Source organism: Ruditapes philippinarum, unplaced genomic scaffold (genome assembly GCF_026571515.1).
Source record: "Ruditapes philippinarum isolate M1 unplaced genomic scaffold, ASM2657151v2 ctg1550_1_1_1_1, whole genome shotgun sequence".
Classification (NCBI taxonomy): Eukaryota; Metazoa; Mollusca; class Bivalvia; order Venerida; family Veneridae; genus Ruditapes; species Ruditapes philippinarum.
Genome location: NW_026852204.1, coordinates 58899 through 78320, shown reverse-complemented (window position 1 = coordinate 78320; position 19422 = coordinate 58899). Strand labels below are relative to the sequence as shown.

The 19422-nt window shown below is 33.7% G+C and overlaps 1 protein-coding gene across 1 annotated transcript in view; it reads right to left on the bottom strand.

The window, feature by feature from the left end:
• Positions 1-882: 882 nt before the first annotated feature.
• LOC132752332 (uncharacterized) overlaps positions 883-19422 on the bottom strand; it is a 65307-nt gene continuing 46767 nt past the window's right edge. Inside the window, exons 6-10 of the mRNA XM_060742643.1 lie at positions 17312-17982; positions 9802-10180; positions 8606-8721; positions 8191-8405; positions 883-7106 (exon numbers count right to left, since the gene is read on the bottom strand). Coding sequence (XP_060598626.1) covers positions 6992-7106; positions 8191-8405; positions 8606-8721; positions 9802-10180; positions 17312-17982 — 1496 coding nt within the window. The 3' untranslated portion in view covers positions 883-6991. The remainder of the gene's footprint in view (positions 7107-8190; positions 8406-8605; positions 8722-9801; positions 10181-17311; positions 17983-19422) is intronic.

The following is a 19422-nucleotide window of genomic DNA, read 5'->3' as shown; positions in this document are numbered from 1 at the left end:
CGGAAAAGAAGGGCTTACCATTATAATACTAAATAACAGCATGGAAAATCAACTAAGAATGCTTCAAAGCATATTTACAGTTGATCATGTTAGTTTTTATGGAAAATGTTTCTCTCTATAACTCTTCCATTTTCAACTTCAAAACCTTTAGAAAAAAAAACATTTTTCAATCTGAATTTTTATATTTGCTTTTCAAGCAATTTTAAGTACGCTTCCAGATTTTAACCCATTACTTCATGAGCATTTTGTGAAAAATGGCTGTTTTCATTGAAAAGTCTCTCGTTACAAGTTCAAATTGCTATAATACAATAAAACTGCTTCAACACTAATCAAACTTGGCACAAATGTTGACTGGACCAATGCCCTTGCAACAACATGCTCAGACTTAAATTTTCTGTTACCATGGCAACGAGGGGACATCTCAAAATTGCCAAAAATCACTATTTTGCGTTGATTTTTTCCATCATAATTGATTTCAAAGTGCTGCAACTTCTCAATGGATTGAGATAGAGTCAAATGCTTTTCAGCGTTGGTTACACGTTACCTTATGATCAATCTGATGTCATTTATAGCCTCTCACAAGTCCAAAATTTTCTTGGCGATGAGGGGGACTCCGCCCCCCTTCAAACCCCCCAAACAGAAGGGGGCACATCCCCCTTCTGGCAACCCCCTGATGTATCTTTTGATTGGGGGGACACGCCGAAAAAGTGGTCACTTTTTTTAACAACATTTCTCAAACAAAAACAAGTGTTGGGGGCCTAAATAAGGCATTTTTTTACCATTTGAGACAACAAAAAGGGGGGGGGGTGAAAAAGGCGTTAAAAGGCGTGTATATGAAGTAATGGGTTAACTGTATTATCTTAAAATGAAAATAAAAACAAGTTATATTCTATGGTGTTTATTTCACATCATTGGACCCCCAAGTGTAAAGAAATGTCTTCGTTTTTACATAGGTCTTGCACATTATACAAATTGTGATGGACAGTTCAATGATTAAAGGATCATCCTTAATTATGCCTCAAAATATTTTTAATTTTTTGTCTCAAAAGCACTTTTTTCAAACAAGAGGGCCATGATGGCCCTGAGGTCGCTCACCTGTATATAGCAACCCCCGCACCCATAAGAAGATGTTTCATGCTAAACATCTAAGCTCTAGCTCATTGGGCTTTTTAAAAGAAGATTTTTTTAAGTTTTTACTATACACATATAGTTAAAAACAATGACACCCCTGGGGCGGGGCCAGTTTTGACCCCAGGGCTTTTATTTGAACAAACTTTGTAGACACTTACTAGAAGATGTTTCATGCTTAATATCTAAACTCTAGCTATTTGTGTTTTTTCAAAGAAGATTTTAAGTTTTTGCTATACACATATAAGGAAAATCAATGACCCCCTGGGCGGGTCCAATTTTGACCCCAGCGCTTTTATTTGAACAAACTTTGTAGACACTCACTAGAAGATGTTTCATGCTTAATATCTAAACTCTAGCTATTTGGGTTTTTTAAAAGAAGATTTTTTTAAGTTTTTACTATACACATATAGTTAAAAACAATGACACCCCTGGGGCGGGGCCAGTTTTGACCCCAGGGCTTTTATTTGAACAAACTTTGTAGACACTTACTAGAAGATATTTCATGCTTAATATCTAAACTCTAGCTATTTGGGTTTTTTCAAAGAAGATTTTTTAAGTTTTTGCTATACACATATAACGAAAATCAATGACCCCCAGGGCGGGGCCAATTTTGACCCCAGGGCTTTTATTTGAACAAACTTGGTAAACACCCATAAGAAGATGTTTCATGCTTATTATCTAAGCTCTAGCTCATTGGGCTTTTTAAAAGAAGATTTTTTTAAGTTTTTACTATACACATATAGTTAAAAACAATGACACCCCTGGGGCGGGGCCTGTTTTGACCCCAGGGCTTTTATTTGAACAAACTTTGTAGACACTTACTAGAAGATATTTCATGCTTAATATCTAAACTCTAGCTATTTGGGTTTTTTCAAAGAAGATTTTAAGTTTTTGCTATACACATATAAGGAAAATCAATGACCCCCAGGGCGGGGCCAATTTTGACCCCAGGTCTTTTATTTGAACAAACTTTGTAGACACTCACGAGAAGATGTTTCATGCATAATATCTAAACTCTAGCTATTTGGGTTTTTTCAAAGAAGATTTTTTAAGTTTTTGCTATACACATATAAGGAAAATCAATGACCCCCGGGGCGGGGCCAATTTTGACCCCAGGGCTTTTATTTGATCAAACTTGGTAGACACCTATTAGAACATGTTTGATGCTAAATATCTTAGCTCTAGCTCTTTGAGTTCTTTAAAAGAAGATTTTTTAAGTTTTTACTATATGCATATAGGGAAAATCAATGACCCCCTGGGGCGGGGCCAATTTTGACCCCAGGGCTTTTATTTGAACAAACTTGGTAGACACTCATTAGAACATGTTTCATGCTAAATATCTTAGCTCTAGCTCTTTGGGTTCTTTAAAAGAAGATTTTTAAAGCTTTTACTATATGCATATAAGGAAAATCAATGACCCCCTGGGGCGGGGCCAATTTTGACCCCAGGGCTTTTATTTGTCCAAACTTGGTAGACACTCACTAGAAGATGTTTCATGCCAAATATCTAAGCTCTAGCTCTTAGGGTTTTTTAAAAGAAGATATTTAAAGTTTTTCTTTCGGTTGCCATGGCAACCAGAGTTCTGCATGGAATTAAATTCTTTGAACAATTTTTAAAGGTGACCACCAAAGGAACATTCCTGTGAAGTTTGGATGAAATTGGCCTAGTGGTTTATGAGGAGATGTCATTTAAAGTAAAAGTTTACGGACGCCGGACGAAAAGCGATCACAAAAGCTCACCCTGTCACTTTGTGACAGGTGAGCTAAAAAGTTGCTTATTGGCCAAATAACAATCTGTTATTTCTGTTACCTTTTTTGCAATTAGCGCAGTTACAGTGTTGTATAAAAGTCAAAATATTACTTGTTTACATTTTGCTACTTTCATGACAAAACAATAGATAATTTTACCAACTTTCCTCAGGTAACAAGCATCTAAAATGCTTGTTATACATTATCTAAAGGTATACTTCTCATGTCTACTTAGTCTAAAGAAGTAAAAAATTAAATCGTTTTTGAGGCATAATGTGCGTTTTAAAAATCCTGTTTCACAATTTTTTAATGGTTTTTTATCATAAATTTAATTTATCAATATTGTAAGTTCCAAAAAGCATTATTTGTAAAGATATTACCGAATTTACATTTCAAGAAATATTTAGAAATAAATTATAATAATAATTATATAATTAGATTTTTTTCTTAAAAGAAATGAATGCATATATTTTAATGATTACATAATAATGTGGACCATTATTGCAGCACAAAGTTTACATATTCTATTCTTCAATGTTTGAAAATTGTTTTAGAAATATATATATAATTACAACATACAGGATCTTTAATAAGATGTTCAAAACATAATTAATAATATAATACATTTCACCCTATTATTATAGAAAGATATTTTAACATTTGTTAGGATAAATGTAAAACATTATTCAACTCATCTAAATACAGTAAATATAATTACAATCAAAGGCATACAAAAATCAAAGTCTGAATAATACATAGATAGCTATTTATAAAGCAAAATGTTCCATGCAGCCATAACTTTTAGTTTTTAATATAAAATATTGATTCATTATAACATATTTATTCATTAAAAACTTTATTTTTAACTACGTGTTTTTAAAATAGCTTTTTATGTTTATTCAAATGAACAATATAAAATGATTCCAACTGAAAACATTAAATTTGATATTCTTACAATTATCAACTAAAAAACTAGAAAATCTGCAAAAGAAAATAAAGTAATATACTCAGAAGTTAAGAGAAGATCAATAGTAAGTCAATCTTATGCCTGGTTTGAATGAAAGGCATTATATATTTTTTTTATTTATTTGCATACAAATGATTTTTCTGGTAAAATGTGATGAGGAAATGGTTAAAACTTGCACACAAGTTACTGGTTCTGACCTTCATCAGAAATGTATACAAACCACCGAAAATATTTCCTGCCCCGTAATGTAAAAAACAAGAGGGCCATGATGGCCCTGAGGTCGCTCACCTGTATATAGGCCCCCCACCCCCGGGCCAATTTTTACCCAAGGGCTTTTGTTTATTTGAACAGACTTGGTAGACACCCATAAGAAGATGTTTCATGCTAAACATCTAAGTTCTAGCTCATTGGCTTTTTTAAAAGAAGATTTTTAAAGTTTTTACTATACACATATAGTTAAAAACAATGTCACCCCTGGGGCAGGGCCAGTCTTGACCCCCGGGCGTTTATTTTAACAAACTTTGTAGATATTTACTTAAAGATGTTTCATGCTTAATATCTAAACTCTAGCTATTTGGGTTTTTCCAAAGAATTTTTAAGTTTTTGCTATACACATATAAGGAAAATCAATGACCCCCCCCCCCCCCCCCGGGCGGGGCCAGTTTTGACCCCAGGGCTTTTATTTGAAAATACTTGGTAGACACCCATTAGAACATGTTTCATGCTCAATACCTTAGCTCGAGCTCTTTGAGTTCTTTAAAAGAAGATTTTTAAGTTTTTACTATATGCATAAAGGGAAAATCAATGACCCCCTGGGGCGGGGCCAATTTTAACCCCAGAGCTTTTATTTGAACAAACTTGGTAGACACTCATTAGAAGATGTTTCATGCTAAATATCTTAGCTCTAGCTCTTTGGGTTCTTTAAAAGAAGATTTTTTAAGTTTTTACTATATGCATATAGGGAAAATCTATGACCCCCTGGGGCAGAGTCAATTTTGACCCCAGGGCTTTTATTTGAACAAACTTGGTAGACACTCACTAGAAGATGTTTCATGCCAAATATCTAAGCTCTAGCTCTTATGGTTCTTTAAAAGAAGATTTTTTAAGTTTTTACCATATGCATATAGGGAAAATCAATGACCCCCGGGGCGGGGCCAATTTTGACCCCAGGGCTTTAATTTGAACAAACTTGGTAGACACTCACTAGAAGATGTTTCATGCTTAATATCTTAGCTCTAGCTCTTTGGGTTCCTTTAAATAAGATTTTTTAAGTTTTTACTATATGCATATAGGGAAAATCAATGACCCCCTGGGTCGGGGCCAATTTTGACCCCAGGGCTTTTATTTGAACAAACTTGGTAGACATTCACTAGAAGATGTTTCATGCCAAATATCTAAGCTCTAGCTCTTACGGTTCTTTAAAAGAAGATTTTTTAAGTTTTTACTATATGCATATAGGGAAAATCAATGACCCCCAGGGGCGGGGCAAATTTTGACCCCAGGGCTTTTATTTGAACAAACTTGGTAGACACTCACTAGAAGATGTTTCATGCCAAATATCTAAGCTCTAGCTCTTATGGTTTTTTAAAAGAAAATATTTAAAGTTTTTTCTTTTGGTTGCCATGGCAACCAGAGTTCTGCATGGAATTAAATTCTTTGAACAATTTTTAAAGGTGACCACCAAAGGAACATTCCTGTGAAGTTTGAATGAAATTGGCTCAGTGGTTTATGAGGAGATGTCATTTAAAGCAAAAGTTTACGGACGGCCGGACGCCGCACGGTCGGACGCCGGACGAAAAGCGATCACAAAAGCTCACCCTGTCACTTTGTGACAGGTGAGCTAAAAAACAACAAAAAAACAGTGGGGTGCCTTTAATTTAAATGTTCAATAATGCTTTTAATGGTTTAAATCATTGCCAACTCTAAGCTGCATACCTTTGTGAGACATAAATATCATACTACTGTCATAGAAATAATCATTCTCTTGTAACAGACAAATATTTAAGGGATACATATACAAAATCATAATTATAATTCTAATCATACAAAATAAATTAGGATAAATAAACAGAATTATTCTGAAAATACTTATACAAAATCAATAAGGTGCTTAAAAATTCCGAGGGATGACTTTGTTACCAAATTTTTATTCTGCACAACAGCAGGTGATAAGTGCTGTGTGGCAGCTGTAAAAAGTTGCCCTGTACTTCACTTCAATGTTATATTTTTCTAGTGTTTTGGGATCATTGATACTAGCACTATTAAGTATTGCGATTTGAGTACCACTCAAGCTGGTGCTAGGGAGCGTGAGGGATGTTGCACTTATTCATCATCCCTCATGTACAGACTCAATTAAACTGAGTCTGCAATTTTCATGTAATGATGATCCATTTGTTTCCAGATTTTTCTTACCCTCTTATACATATGCACAAGAATAAAGGGCCCTGACAGACATAAAAATACTTGTTTTAAATACAAATCAAACAGAGATGGTGACATCAAACTATGTGGGTCTCACAGCTCTCAATGTATTCATATTCTCCAGAATTTCATTAATTAACATATCTACATGAACTTAAGGCAAATGTTATTATACTACTTTATAAAAACATGTTCTGTATCATACACAAATAAATGATATTTTTATTAAAGTTAATGTTAGAATTTAAATTATTAAAGTGACAATACGTTTGCTTGTTCATTGTCAAGCTGAGCCTAGGATACGTTTGCTGAGCCTCGGATCATAAGTAGAACTGAAATGGCTATACATGTATATTTAAAAAAGATTGACTCTGTTAATGGGGACTGACCAAAAATTTATCATAACAAGATAAGAATAAAATATAACAACTCTCTAAAATATTAAAAAACTGCCCCACTCTTTTTATACATTTAATGTTACCTATATATTCCAATGGATATTTATGGAATTTTGTGTAAGTCACATTGATTATTGATTATACACATGAATTTCACAAATGCAGTTATGGCATAACCTAAAATTATTTTGCCATTGTCCTTTACCAAACACCATTAACACTTTAATGGACATAATGTCCCTTTAAAATTTACATAACTTATGTTAAGCATCACAGATAAACAACGAGTCATAAAAAAACAAATCTATTTCATCCAATGTCATAATCTATCGTCTTCTTGAACGATGGGCGGAAAGGGCTGGTATATCATCAACAGTGACGCCCTTAATTTTCAGTTCGTCAGTCACTCTGTCTAGATATGTAGGGTCAGGATAACCAAATCTGTGAAATATAAAAAAATAGTGAACAATATCATTGCAATTTTACCCTTTTTATTACACTTTATTATACACATGCACAAGGTACAGAAGTAAAAAATAACCTATGTGTGCTAATATGGTAGGCAAAATTATGTTCGGCAAGGACTGAATTTCATCAACTTTAAACGAAAGATCCTAGCTTGATTATATATTTTTAGCTTTTTTTATTTGTCTGGGTTATGTTTTATTTTGTCTAGTTATACCTGTAAAGAAAGACCTATAAAGGTGCCCATTCCAGCGTTATTTCAGACACAAAGCTGCATCTTGGCAGAACTTTCAATGTTCTGTAACAATGGATACTATGTCTTCGCGCACCTGCAAAATTCCCCCAATCAAAGTTTTTGTGGGTTTTTTTGTTTTCTTTTTGGTAAATGTCACCTCGACATGAAGCTAAAATATATTTTTATTCTAGAAATCGTTAGACTATCAAAACAAAATAGTGTAGCACACCAAAGTTTGGCTTGATAACTTGTCGTTAAAAGACATTTAAAGTTTTACTGCCTAGTTAAGTCCTGAAAACAAAATAATTTTTTTTCAGAGATGAACTCGAAACAAAATTTATCATGTTTACAGGCTTGTATCAGACAGTAAAACTTGAAACGTTTTTCACAAATATATCCAACTTTTGTGCGCTACATTATTTTTGGTAATCTAAAGATTTCCTAAAATAAAAACATTTTATCTTCGAGTTGACAGGATATCAGTCCAATTGGGAGCATTTTGCAGGTGTGCGATGAGGTAGTATCCTACCATAGTCTTAGCTAGCTGGAAAGTTTCCTCACATGAAGGAAATCCAGACCCTGGAGGGATTCGAACCCACAGCAGTGAGGACAAGATTGTCTTAACAACTATGCAACAGACACCTCTAATATCAAACAGAAGGTACATGCAAGAAGAGAAGTATGATAAGGCAGATGGACAACAGATATAACTCAGTTTACTTATAAAAGTTTGTGTGCATATTGTATGATGTGGATACTGTATGGTGTGTTTTAAGCTACATTACAATTTCTTGCATTTTAGTAGATAATTTTTTGGATACATACTGTGTGTTTGGTTTTTGATCTGTTTTATGATGAATATCATTCCAAGTGATTACACCTTCAGCTCCAGTTGTGCGGGAGTTTCCAATTGTGAAAACCAGTTTTCTCTCAAAGGCAACCTGCAGCATTTCACAGATTTCCTGCCCTCTTCTGTTATTTGGTAGGTATGCTTTTCTTGTGATACCTTTGAACCTTGCATTTGGACGTGGATGGGTAGGCTGTGAATACAGATCATGAAAATCATTAAAAATTGTATTTAATTACAAACAATTCACATACACAAAAGGTATAATAATATTCATCAGATCTGCACTCTGAAATTTTGTAACCAGTAGGAATTGTTTTTCATTATGATAAATTATCTACTTATGGAATAATAACATAAATTAAAATACTGTTACTTCATAAAGTATATTACCCCTTGTGTTCCATCAGGAAATTTGTATGTTATTTCTATCCTACCACATCCTTCAAAACCAGCACATGAAGCCCTGTTATTAACAAACACATCCATGTCACCTGATGGTTGGTCACCTGAAAAAGTTCATTTGGTTATCATTAAATCAGCCCAACAATGAATCATTACTTCAGGATTCTTCTGTCAATTTAATTAGTATACCTTATATACAATAACGTTAAACGCAAAAAAAGATCAAACCTTTTTTGTGGATATTGTGAGAAAATATTTTCTCAGATAAAGTGATTCATTACTAACTGAAAATATCAAAACCAAAAGTTACATAAAATTGAGGTGATTACATCTAACTAAGGAATACAGAGATTTGTAAATTGAGGTGATTACATCTAACTAAGGAATACAGAGATTTGTAAATTGAGGTGATTACATCTAACTAAGGAATACAGAGATTTGTAAATTGAGGTGATTACATCTAACTAAGGAATACAGAGATTTGTAAATTGAGGTGATTACATCTAACTAAGGAATACAGAGATTTGTAAATTGAGGTGATTACATCTAACTAAGGAATACAGAGATTTGTAAATTGAGGTGATTACATCTAACTAAGGAATACAGAGATTTGTAAATTGAGGTGATTACATCTAACTAAGGAATACAGAGATTTGTAAATTGAGGTGATTACATCTAACTAAGGAATACAGAGATTTGTAAATTGAGGTGATTACATCTAACTAAGGAATACAGAGATTTGTAAATTGAGGTGATTACATCTAACTAAGGAATACAGAGATTTGTCAGACATTTTCCATACATGTTTCATTGACTTGAAGAAATCATTAAAAAATCCAACAACCCATGTTTTTCACTAATAAGATATTAGTATATTGAAGAGATTGTTTCAGTGATTACTGCTATAAATTAGAAAACGTTTGCATGACCTTTACTCTGAAATCCACTTTCAGTCATTAAACAACAACCAAACTTCAGATATTGAGGATATGTGGTAAAATACACCTTCTGTACTACATTTGCTGAATCTGCTTCATAATGAACTGATCTAAGGTTAAAGAATATACACCAGATGCATTCAATGTTACACTAACTTACCACACATTTTTTATCATATCAAATGAATTAATTAGTTATCCAAGGGAATAAATAGCTACAAGTCAAGCAACCACTAAAATACTAACCTGTTATTATTCCGCAAACCTTTCCACATGTTGGGCATGCTTCTTTATACGTAAACTGTGCCTCTATACATTCTGTACAAAACACATGTCCACATGAGAGCGTCTTTGGATTAGATATATCATCCATACAAATAACACATGTTTCAACTTCTTCCTCCCCATTATCTTCTTCCTCATCGGGTACAATTTCTGAGGGTGCATCATCATAGACCTCTTCTTCTTCATCATCATCATCATCAACAACATCTTCTTCATCATCTGTTTTATCAAAACTATCTTCTATACCGATAGGTTTTGCAACATTATTTTCTTTAGCCTCTCCAAATGTTTTACTACTAAGAGTATCAGTTGGTTTATTTTCTTGCTTATCTTTTGTCTCCTGAAATAAAATTAGCCATAAAAGTTTTATAAGATATGAATACAAGCTAAAATGAAATTAATTATATTCCTATTCTAAAGTCAAGATGAGCCAATTTAGCTACATGTCAAAAGATTGTCTATTTCAATGATGATTGACAAATTAATTATGAGGTCAAATGTTCAGTGTAAATTATAACAAGAACCACTGCCAAGTGTGTGGGAGGGATAATTAATCATCATATCAGTTTTGTCGTAAGTGTTCTTGTCATCCAAGAATGAATCAAATACATATATAACTAAGCAAGTTGACAATTTTAACAAAGTTCAATTATATAACCTTAGGTGAAAAGGTTATGGCAAATAATTATTATGAGCCAAAATCAAGTAAAATCAAACATGTCACTTTGAAGGTCTTGTCCAAACAATTGTTGTGTCCAAGGATGAAGGCAATCCATCGAGAAATAAAAAAATATAACCAACATTAAAGTTTTTGGATGGGAATGCAATGGCTACCGCAAAGTCACAAGCAACAAAACTGAAGAAAAGGTATTTTTCTTCAAAAAAAGCCTAGAGCTAAAAACTTAATAATAAATAACATGCAGCCCAATTCTTTTTTCACTTGAAAATAACCAAAAGATTCCTCATAACATTAGATTATTTTTTTATTTTATGCCAAGTAGAATCTCAAATTCGAAACTAATTGAAAGGATCAGTGAAAGAAGGTGTGCCTTAATTCATTTAAGGGTAAAACTTCAGTCAAGACCAAAAAAACAAGAGGGCTATGATGGCCCTGAAATTGCTTACCTGAATATAGAAACTTTCCATGACAAAGAACAAGTAACATTGTAAACTATAAACAAAGCTGATATAAAATCTAAGTCTTAAACTGATCATATTTGTATCTGAAATAGTGCATGTGTAAATACATAACTGGTTGTGTTTGCTAAAGAAAAACAAAAGTTCCAAAAGATGTGTTCATATCAGGAAAATCAATGACCCAGAGTCCGTGATGGGGCCAATTTTTACCCAAGGACTTTGATTTGAACAAACTTAGCAAACTTGGTAGACACTCACAAGCTAAATATCTATGCTCTAGCTCTTTGGGATTTTTAAAGTTTTTAAAGTTTTTACTTAACAACAAGAGCCAGGTGAACCGAGTGATGCTCCCCACACAGAAAAGTATATTTTTTGTAGTTTCAGAGTAATGTCAAGGCAGAGTTACTGTTCTCATTTATACTCCTTGTAGTTTCACAGTACTGTCCAGGACAAAGTTCAAAAAGAAATAATGAATAAAGGGCAATAACTCCAAAATTAGGCAAGGCAAATTCATGATTCTTTTTCACAGCTTATCTATGAAATGAGATCTAGCTCAAAAAAAGTTTCTTATTCATACCTCTTATAGTGTCAGAGTTATGTCCCGGACAAAGTTAAGTGTAAAAAAACAAGCAAATTCGTTGAATTTATATCCCCCGCCGAGTACTGGTTATTATTAACACAACAACTGAAGACATAAGGCTTTATTTATATATTAATCATGGCATAAACTGTAATATTCTTTGAACTTGAAGCCTTGTACCTTCAAACAAGAAGAATTTTTAAGTTTTCACTATATACATATAAGGAAAATCTATGACCCCCTGGAGTGGGGCCAATTTTGACCCCAGGGCTAAAATTTGAACAATTTTGGTAGAGGACCTATAGGTTATATCATATACCAAATATCAAAGCTCTAGGCCTTGTACTTTCAGACAAGATTTTTTAATTTTACATTTTTGAAATTCCTTTTCTGGCCCTGTGACCTACTTATGCAACAGACCGGAACCATTTGATCAACTTTGGCAGGGGACCACCCTAGGATCATTCCTGTAAAGGTTGGTTGCTGTGCAGTCATTTGTTTCTGAGGAGATGTTGTTTAAAGAAATTGCTGACGACGCACGACGACGGACGGTGGGGGATCACAATAGCTCACCTAGATGTAAAAACATCTTAATCTCCAGACTTCATTGCCATATTCAAGGCATCAAGAAGGATTCTCACTATTTTCAAATATTTTTAAATGTTATTGTAACAAATCATTTTAATTCTTCTTTAATAAAAACTAGAAATGTGTCCATAGGATACGGGTGCCCCCACTGCGCCACTGTTCTGTCAATCTTATGACTCAAGGTCAAATATTTTTTGAAAACTAAAAATCTTTTTACTAAGTAAAGGGCAAGAACTTTACAAATACTGAATAAATCCCCAAGCAAACCCCAAGTTGAAAATTGCAAATCTATACTACTGTAATTCAAGGGCAATAACTCTAACAAAACTGAAAAAAATCCACATGCAAAGTCCAAAGTTCATAGCTTCACAGTGAGGTGAATCATTATTCCTGTAATTTAGTGATGTTGATCATTATTCCTGTAAAGTTGGTCGATTCTAACTCAAGCACTCAAGGATCAAATAACATCATAATGAAATGGTTTTTACTAAGTCAAGGGAAATAACTCTACAAATACTGGATAAATCCACAAGCGAAACCCAAAGAACAAACTAAATATGCTGAGCAACTTTCCAATAAGGTTTAATGACTCTATGTCAAATCCTTTTTGAGTTACATGCGACATGTTGAAAATTGCAAACATTTTCTAAGTCAAGGGCAATAACTCTAAAAATACTAAATAAATCCAGACGAAAATACCCAGGTGCACAACTACACATGCTGATCAACATTCCTGTAAAGTATCATGACTCTAGGTCAAATACTTTTTGAGTTACATGCGACACAAGTTGAAAATTGCAAAATTTTACTAAGTCAAGGGCAATAACTCTAAAAATACAAAAATATCCAGACGAAAATACCCAGGTGCACAACTACACATACTGATCAACATTCCTGTAAAGTTTCATGACTCTAGGTCAAATACTTTTTGAGTTACATGCGACACAAATTGAAAATTGCAAAATTTTACTAAGTCAAGGGCAATAACTCTAAAAATACTAAAAATATCCAGACTAAAATACACAGGTGCACAACTACACATACTGATCAACATTCCTGTAAAGTTTCATGACTCTAGGTCAAATACTTTTTGAGTAACATGCGACACAAGTTGAAAATTGCAAAATTTTACTAAGTCAAGGGCAATAACTCTAAAAATACTTAAAATATCCAGACGAAAATACCCAGGTGCACAACTTCACATGCTGATCAACATTCCCATAAAGTTTCGTTGAATTCCAGCCATTAGTTGCAGAGAACTACTCCGGAAACAAAATTCGGACGGATTTTACTAAGTCAAGGGCAATAACTCTAAAAATACTAAAATTATCCAGACGAAAATACCCAGGTGCACAACTTCACATGCTGATCAACATTCCCATAAAGTTTCGTTGAATTCCAGCCATTAGTTGCAGAGAACTACTCCGGAAACGAAATTCGGACGGACGGATGGACGGACGGAAGGACGAACGGACAACGCCAAAACTATATCCCCCTCCCGATTCCATCGGCGGGGGATAATAACAAATATTTTCTACAATTATACTTTTTGTACGCCTCAGATTATAATTTTGTATTAGATTTCTCAAAAGTTCATAGGGTTGATTAAAAATTGTCAGGAAATATGTATTTTGTGTGCATGGAAATAGAACCTTTCAAATTACAAGATGGCCCTAGATCGCTCACCTGACCCATCAAACTCATCCAAACAATTACCTAGAAAAGCATTCTGACAAAGTTTCATGACAGGTGAGTCAAAAATGTGACCACTAGAGTGATAACAAGGATTATCCATGTTTGAGCATTGTGACCTAGTTTTTGACCCAAGGTGACCCATATTTGAACTTGACCTAGAAATCATCAAAACAAACTTTCAGATTTCCAGGATATTTGGATCAAAACAGTAGCCACTAGAGTATTAACAAGATTTTTCTATTTTTAGCTCCTGTGACCTAGTTTTTCATCCCAGATAACCCATGTTCAAAGTTATCCCAGCAATTACCAAGACAAGCATCCTGGCCAAGTTTGATGACAATTGAGTCATTTTTTTTAATTCGTTTATTTAAGGTCACCGCCGGAAAGCCCATATGGGCGACCGTACACTATAGTCGGGCCATCCTATAGCGTCCGGCCCAGATTTTTCGTCAATTTTTTTCCAGCTTTATTGGTGGAGGAAGACCCCAGGTGCCCCTCTGGGCATTATTTCAGGCACAAGCGGGCACCTGGGTAGAACCACCGACCTTCCATAAGCCAGCTGGATGGCTTCCTCACATGAAAGATTTCGACCCCAGTGAGGATTGAACCTACAGCGGTGAGGGACCTGTGATCTCAAATCAGCGACCTTAACCACTCGGCCACGGAGGCCCCTCCAATTGAGTAAAAAATGTGACCACTAAAGTGTTAACAAGGTTTTTCCATATTTGAAGTCAAAAACTAATTGTGTGACCTAGTTTTGACCCCAGATGACCCATATTAGCACGTGACCAATTTTCAAGATATTTGGATCAAAACTGTAACCATGAGTGTTAACAAGATTTTTCAATTTGTAGCATCTGTCACCTAGTATTTCATCCGAGATGACCCAATTGTTCGAACTCATTTGAGCAATTACCTAGACATGCATCCTGATCAAGATTGATGATAATTGAGTCAAACATTTCACCACTAGAGTGTTAATAAGGCATTTCCATATTTGGGCAGTGTGACCTAGTTTTTTACCTAAGGTGTCCCATATTAAAAACTGTATCTAGAAATCATCAAAACAAACCTTCAGACCAATTTCCAGGATATTTGGATCAAAACCGTAGCCACTCAAGTGTTAACAATATTTTTCTATTTTTAGCTCATGTGACCTAGTTTTTCATCAGAGATGAGCCATATCATTCAAACTCACCTAAGAAATATACTAGACAAGAATCCTGACCAAGTTTGATGACAATTGAGTCAAAAAGGTGACCACTAGAGTTTTAACAAGGTTTTTCTATTTTAAACTCCTATGACCTAGTTTTTAATCCGAGATGATCCATGTTCGAATTCATACGAGCAATTACCTAGACAAGCATCCTGACCAAGTTTGATCTCATCCAAGCAATTACCTAGACAAGCATCCTGACCAAGTTTGATGACAATTGAGTAAAAAAAAGGGATCACTAATGTGAACAAAGTTTTTCTATTTTATGCTTCAGTGACCTAATTTTTCATCTGAGATGACCAATGTTCGAACTTATCCAAGCAATTACCTAGACAAGAATCCTGACCAAGTTTGATGACAATTGTGTCAAAAATGAGACCACTAGAGTGTTAACAGTCATTCTTATTTTTAGCTCCTGTGACCTAGTTTTTCATCCGAGTTGACCCATGTTCAAACTTATCTGAGCAATTTAACCTAGAAAAGCATCCTGACCAAGTTTGATGATGATTGAGTCAAAATTGTGACCACTAAAGTGTTAACAAGGTTTTTCTATTTTTAGCTCCTGTGACCTAGTTTTTCATCCGAGATGACCCATGTTCGAGCTAATTCAAGCAATTACCTAGACAAGCATCCTGACTAAGTTTGATGATAATTTTGTCTACTATGTGACCACTAGAGTGTAAATAAGGTTTTGCTATTTTTAGCTCATGTCACCTAGTTTTTCATCCAAGATGACCAATGTTCGAACTCATTCAAGCAATTACCTAGACAAGCATCCTGACCAAGTTTGATGATAATTGAGTCAAAAATGTGACCACTAGAGTGTTAACAAGGTTTTTCTATTTTTAGCTCCTGTGACCTAGTTTTTCATTCGAGATTACCCATGTTCAAACGGTGTACGGACATAATCCCCTTCGAACAAAATCCCCTTCATGTATTTTTGTATATCTGGACATAATCCCCTCCATGGGTGGACATAATCCCCTTCATGTGTGAAATTTTGAAGTGGACAAAATCCCCTTCATAAAATTGCTACCTAGGACAAAATCCCCCTCAGATGAATTTTCGGTTTATAAAGTGGGTATGAGAGCGACATACTGCATTATGCTGTGTGGTAAATATCTTAATGTATAAATAAAAAGAAAATATTTCAGCAGAAAAGCACATTCAATTAGCACATTTTAATCACATTAAAATTGCTTTGTTAAAGCATTAATTCATAACAATCAAGTTGTGCAGTGATCTTGGTTTGATTAAATTATCACTCTTTCATCAATAGAAATTTTAACAATGGATAATATGTATCAATTAGAAGTATCAACTTATACAATCAATGAAACAATTATGGCTAATAAAAATGTTTTTCATACTTATTAATTTAAAACAATTAAAGAAATTGCCTAATCAAATATGTGTTATGCAGTTGATAATTTAAACTTCTAAACTAAATAAAGGTTAACTATTGATACATAATTATAAATAAAAAAACAAAAGTTCATTATTCATCAATTTTTAGGGAGTATAATGATACATTATTCATAAATTTTTATGGAGCATAATAATACATAAGAAACCTATGAAACAAGGGGATTTTGTCCGGGTAGTGAAGGGGATTTTGTCCAGCCTTGCAAAAACACGAAGGGGATTATGTCCACCCATGAAGGGGATTTTGTCCGGGTATGCGAAGGGGATTTTGTCCGAAGCTTCACCTAGGGAAGCATCCTGACAAAGTTTGGTAATGATTGAGGCAAATTTGTGACCACTAGAGTATTAACGAACAAGTGTGAACGGTTAACGGACATTTAATGATCCTAAAAGCGCACCCCGAGCTAGCTCAGGTGAGCTAAAAAAGACAACGGTTGTATAAATGAATAATAATACATTTAAGCAGGTATAAAATATATGTTTTGACATCTTTTTGTATGAAAGTATGTTTTTGTGGACGTAATCTAAATAATGGTTTACAAGCAAAATATATATTCTGATATATTAAAACAGTAAAGGCTTTCATTTGTTACCTTTGTACTTGTTAATTTAGTTATCAATAAATAGTCAATAAATAAAAGATTAATAACCAAATGTCAAAGAATTTTTGTTGAATTTACTTCAAATTTGTTAATAATTTTTTATTATACCTATTATCTCTCAGAACTTTACACATCTTTCTTGCAAAACATATTCTTGTATTTCAAAATATTTTAGAAATCTGACATGATTCTAAAGGTATATCCTTTTAAATCCATTTCGATACAAACCTCAAAAATTTTAAGATTTCCCTTTTTTTCCTTTGATAAATTACTGTGGACCGCTAAACTCTCAACTGCAGAATCAGGAATAGTTTCTGAACATGAGCTCTCATAAGGCCCATTTTCTCTCTCCTCATCTATTTTAATAGAACTGTCATTGCTTTCTCTTTCATCAATATCATCTGTATTAGCTTTAGGTTTTTCAACAACACCATCCAAATCTCTATCATATTCACTTTGCCCGCCTTTAAACTTTCTAGTGGTGGAACTACCATAGTTTAATTCCTCAACCCTTTCCTTATCTTGTAGGTTCTCATTTTCTGACTGATTCATAATTTGAGATGGTGTCATGTAACTTGAATGTCTTTCGTTTTGTTTATGTTTTTCTGAGCTGGTAATATGACCGCGCTTTTCAAAGACATTTGGACCTGCAGACTTAGGTCTAGCTCCATTTTCAAATCTTGTATTACCAGTATTTCGTTTTCTATGATTTGTAATAACTTGCAATGGACGTATATCTCGACAAGCTTTGCTAATTGTTTCTATAGCCTTCTCTGTGCTCTTTTTGTCATAGTGAACCAAGTGAACTTTTAAATCATACTCTTTATGGTAAGAGGAAAACTCACAAAGTGCTTCAAAGAATCTCTCTCCGTAGTAAACTGGATCAGCTTTGCCTTTACCTTGGAAAATTGATATCAAAAGTAAATAATTATGTTGACAGAAATTCATACTTAGAATATTTATCTACTTATACTAAGAATATATTTGTTCAAAAGTAAATGTTCTCAATGAGCATACTTATTAGATAGATTGATGAAACAAGTGAGTCATTATCACTCACCTGATATTCACATAAAAACAAACTAGGTAGCAATAGATTACCGAGTCAAACTCAAAATAAATAAATGTAAAATACTGTATAAGTACTATTTTCTGCGGGAACTTTATTTCTGCTATTTCTGCGGCTCATATCGACACTGCAGATTTAAAAACCGCTGAAAATTAAGCTCTGTATGTCTATGTCGGAATATGTCAACTACTGGTATTGTATAATTACAATACCATATACCGTTATCAGCTTTTGTAGAAGGGAATTTTTCTTATGTATCTGTCGTGAATAAAATATTAGAAAAAAATGTTACTTTGCTTGTTCTCTTTGCTTAAATAAGTATTATGTTTGTATGATTTTCGCTCACTCTTAGCTTGATTTTTTTTGTAAAATCGAACTATTTTAGTTTGACGGGTGAAATAAACATACCCTTTTGTATTTGTGTGTCAACGTTCGATTTTGGCATTGTTAATTATTCACACTTCATATTTATACACATACAGTATTAAAATTGTTATCATTGCACGTTTATTAACATGTATATACCGATACATGATAATTACGACGAAACACATAATCAGTCGTCTGCATGTTAACCGGAAGTAATGTTATATCAACATTAATCTTAAAATGTTGTCTGTTTGTGTAGGTTAATTTTGAAAAGAAGTATCTTAATTAAAATGTAGAATTAAAAAGCATCAAGGGGAGAATGATGACACCGCAGAAAACCCCTTATTTTAACAAAAATCGCAGAATATTAAGCCCGCAGAAATAAGTACTTATACGGTAAAGTTTTCACATGCTTGTGTTCAAGTGATTCTCATTATATCCTCCTTACTGACTTACTTTCTTTCTTAAATGCTTTTTGTATTATTGTACAAACAAGATTAATCAAAGCTCTACCCTTAACTGTTGACTATTTCATTTTTTTTCTCAAACAATAAACTAACATGCTCACATAACAAGAAATGACACAATACCACTAAGCAAGATTTTCAAAGATTTTTTTTTCACAGGAGTTTCATCATCAAGTGCCCCCAGGTGCACAATGTAGAACATTTGACAATTTGTTTACATATACATATATATATTATATATAGATGAATATTAAAGACAAAAAAACAACTTATTTTAGGATTTTTTTAACAAGCGGCTTTACAAACAAACCTAAACAAGAGCCACCGCCAGGCGGGGGCAACGCTCGACTTTTTACTTTCTCTAAAAGCAAACAAACAAATGTTTTAACAAAATCTTAACGTTTCCTTTTTATAAAATTAATCGGTCTGTCTTT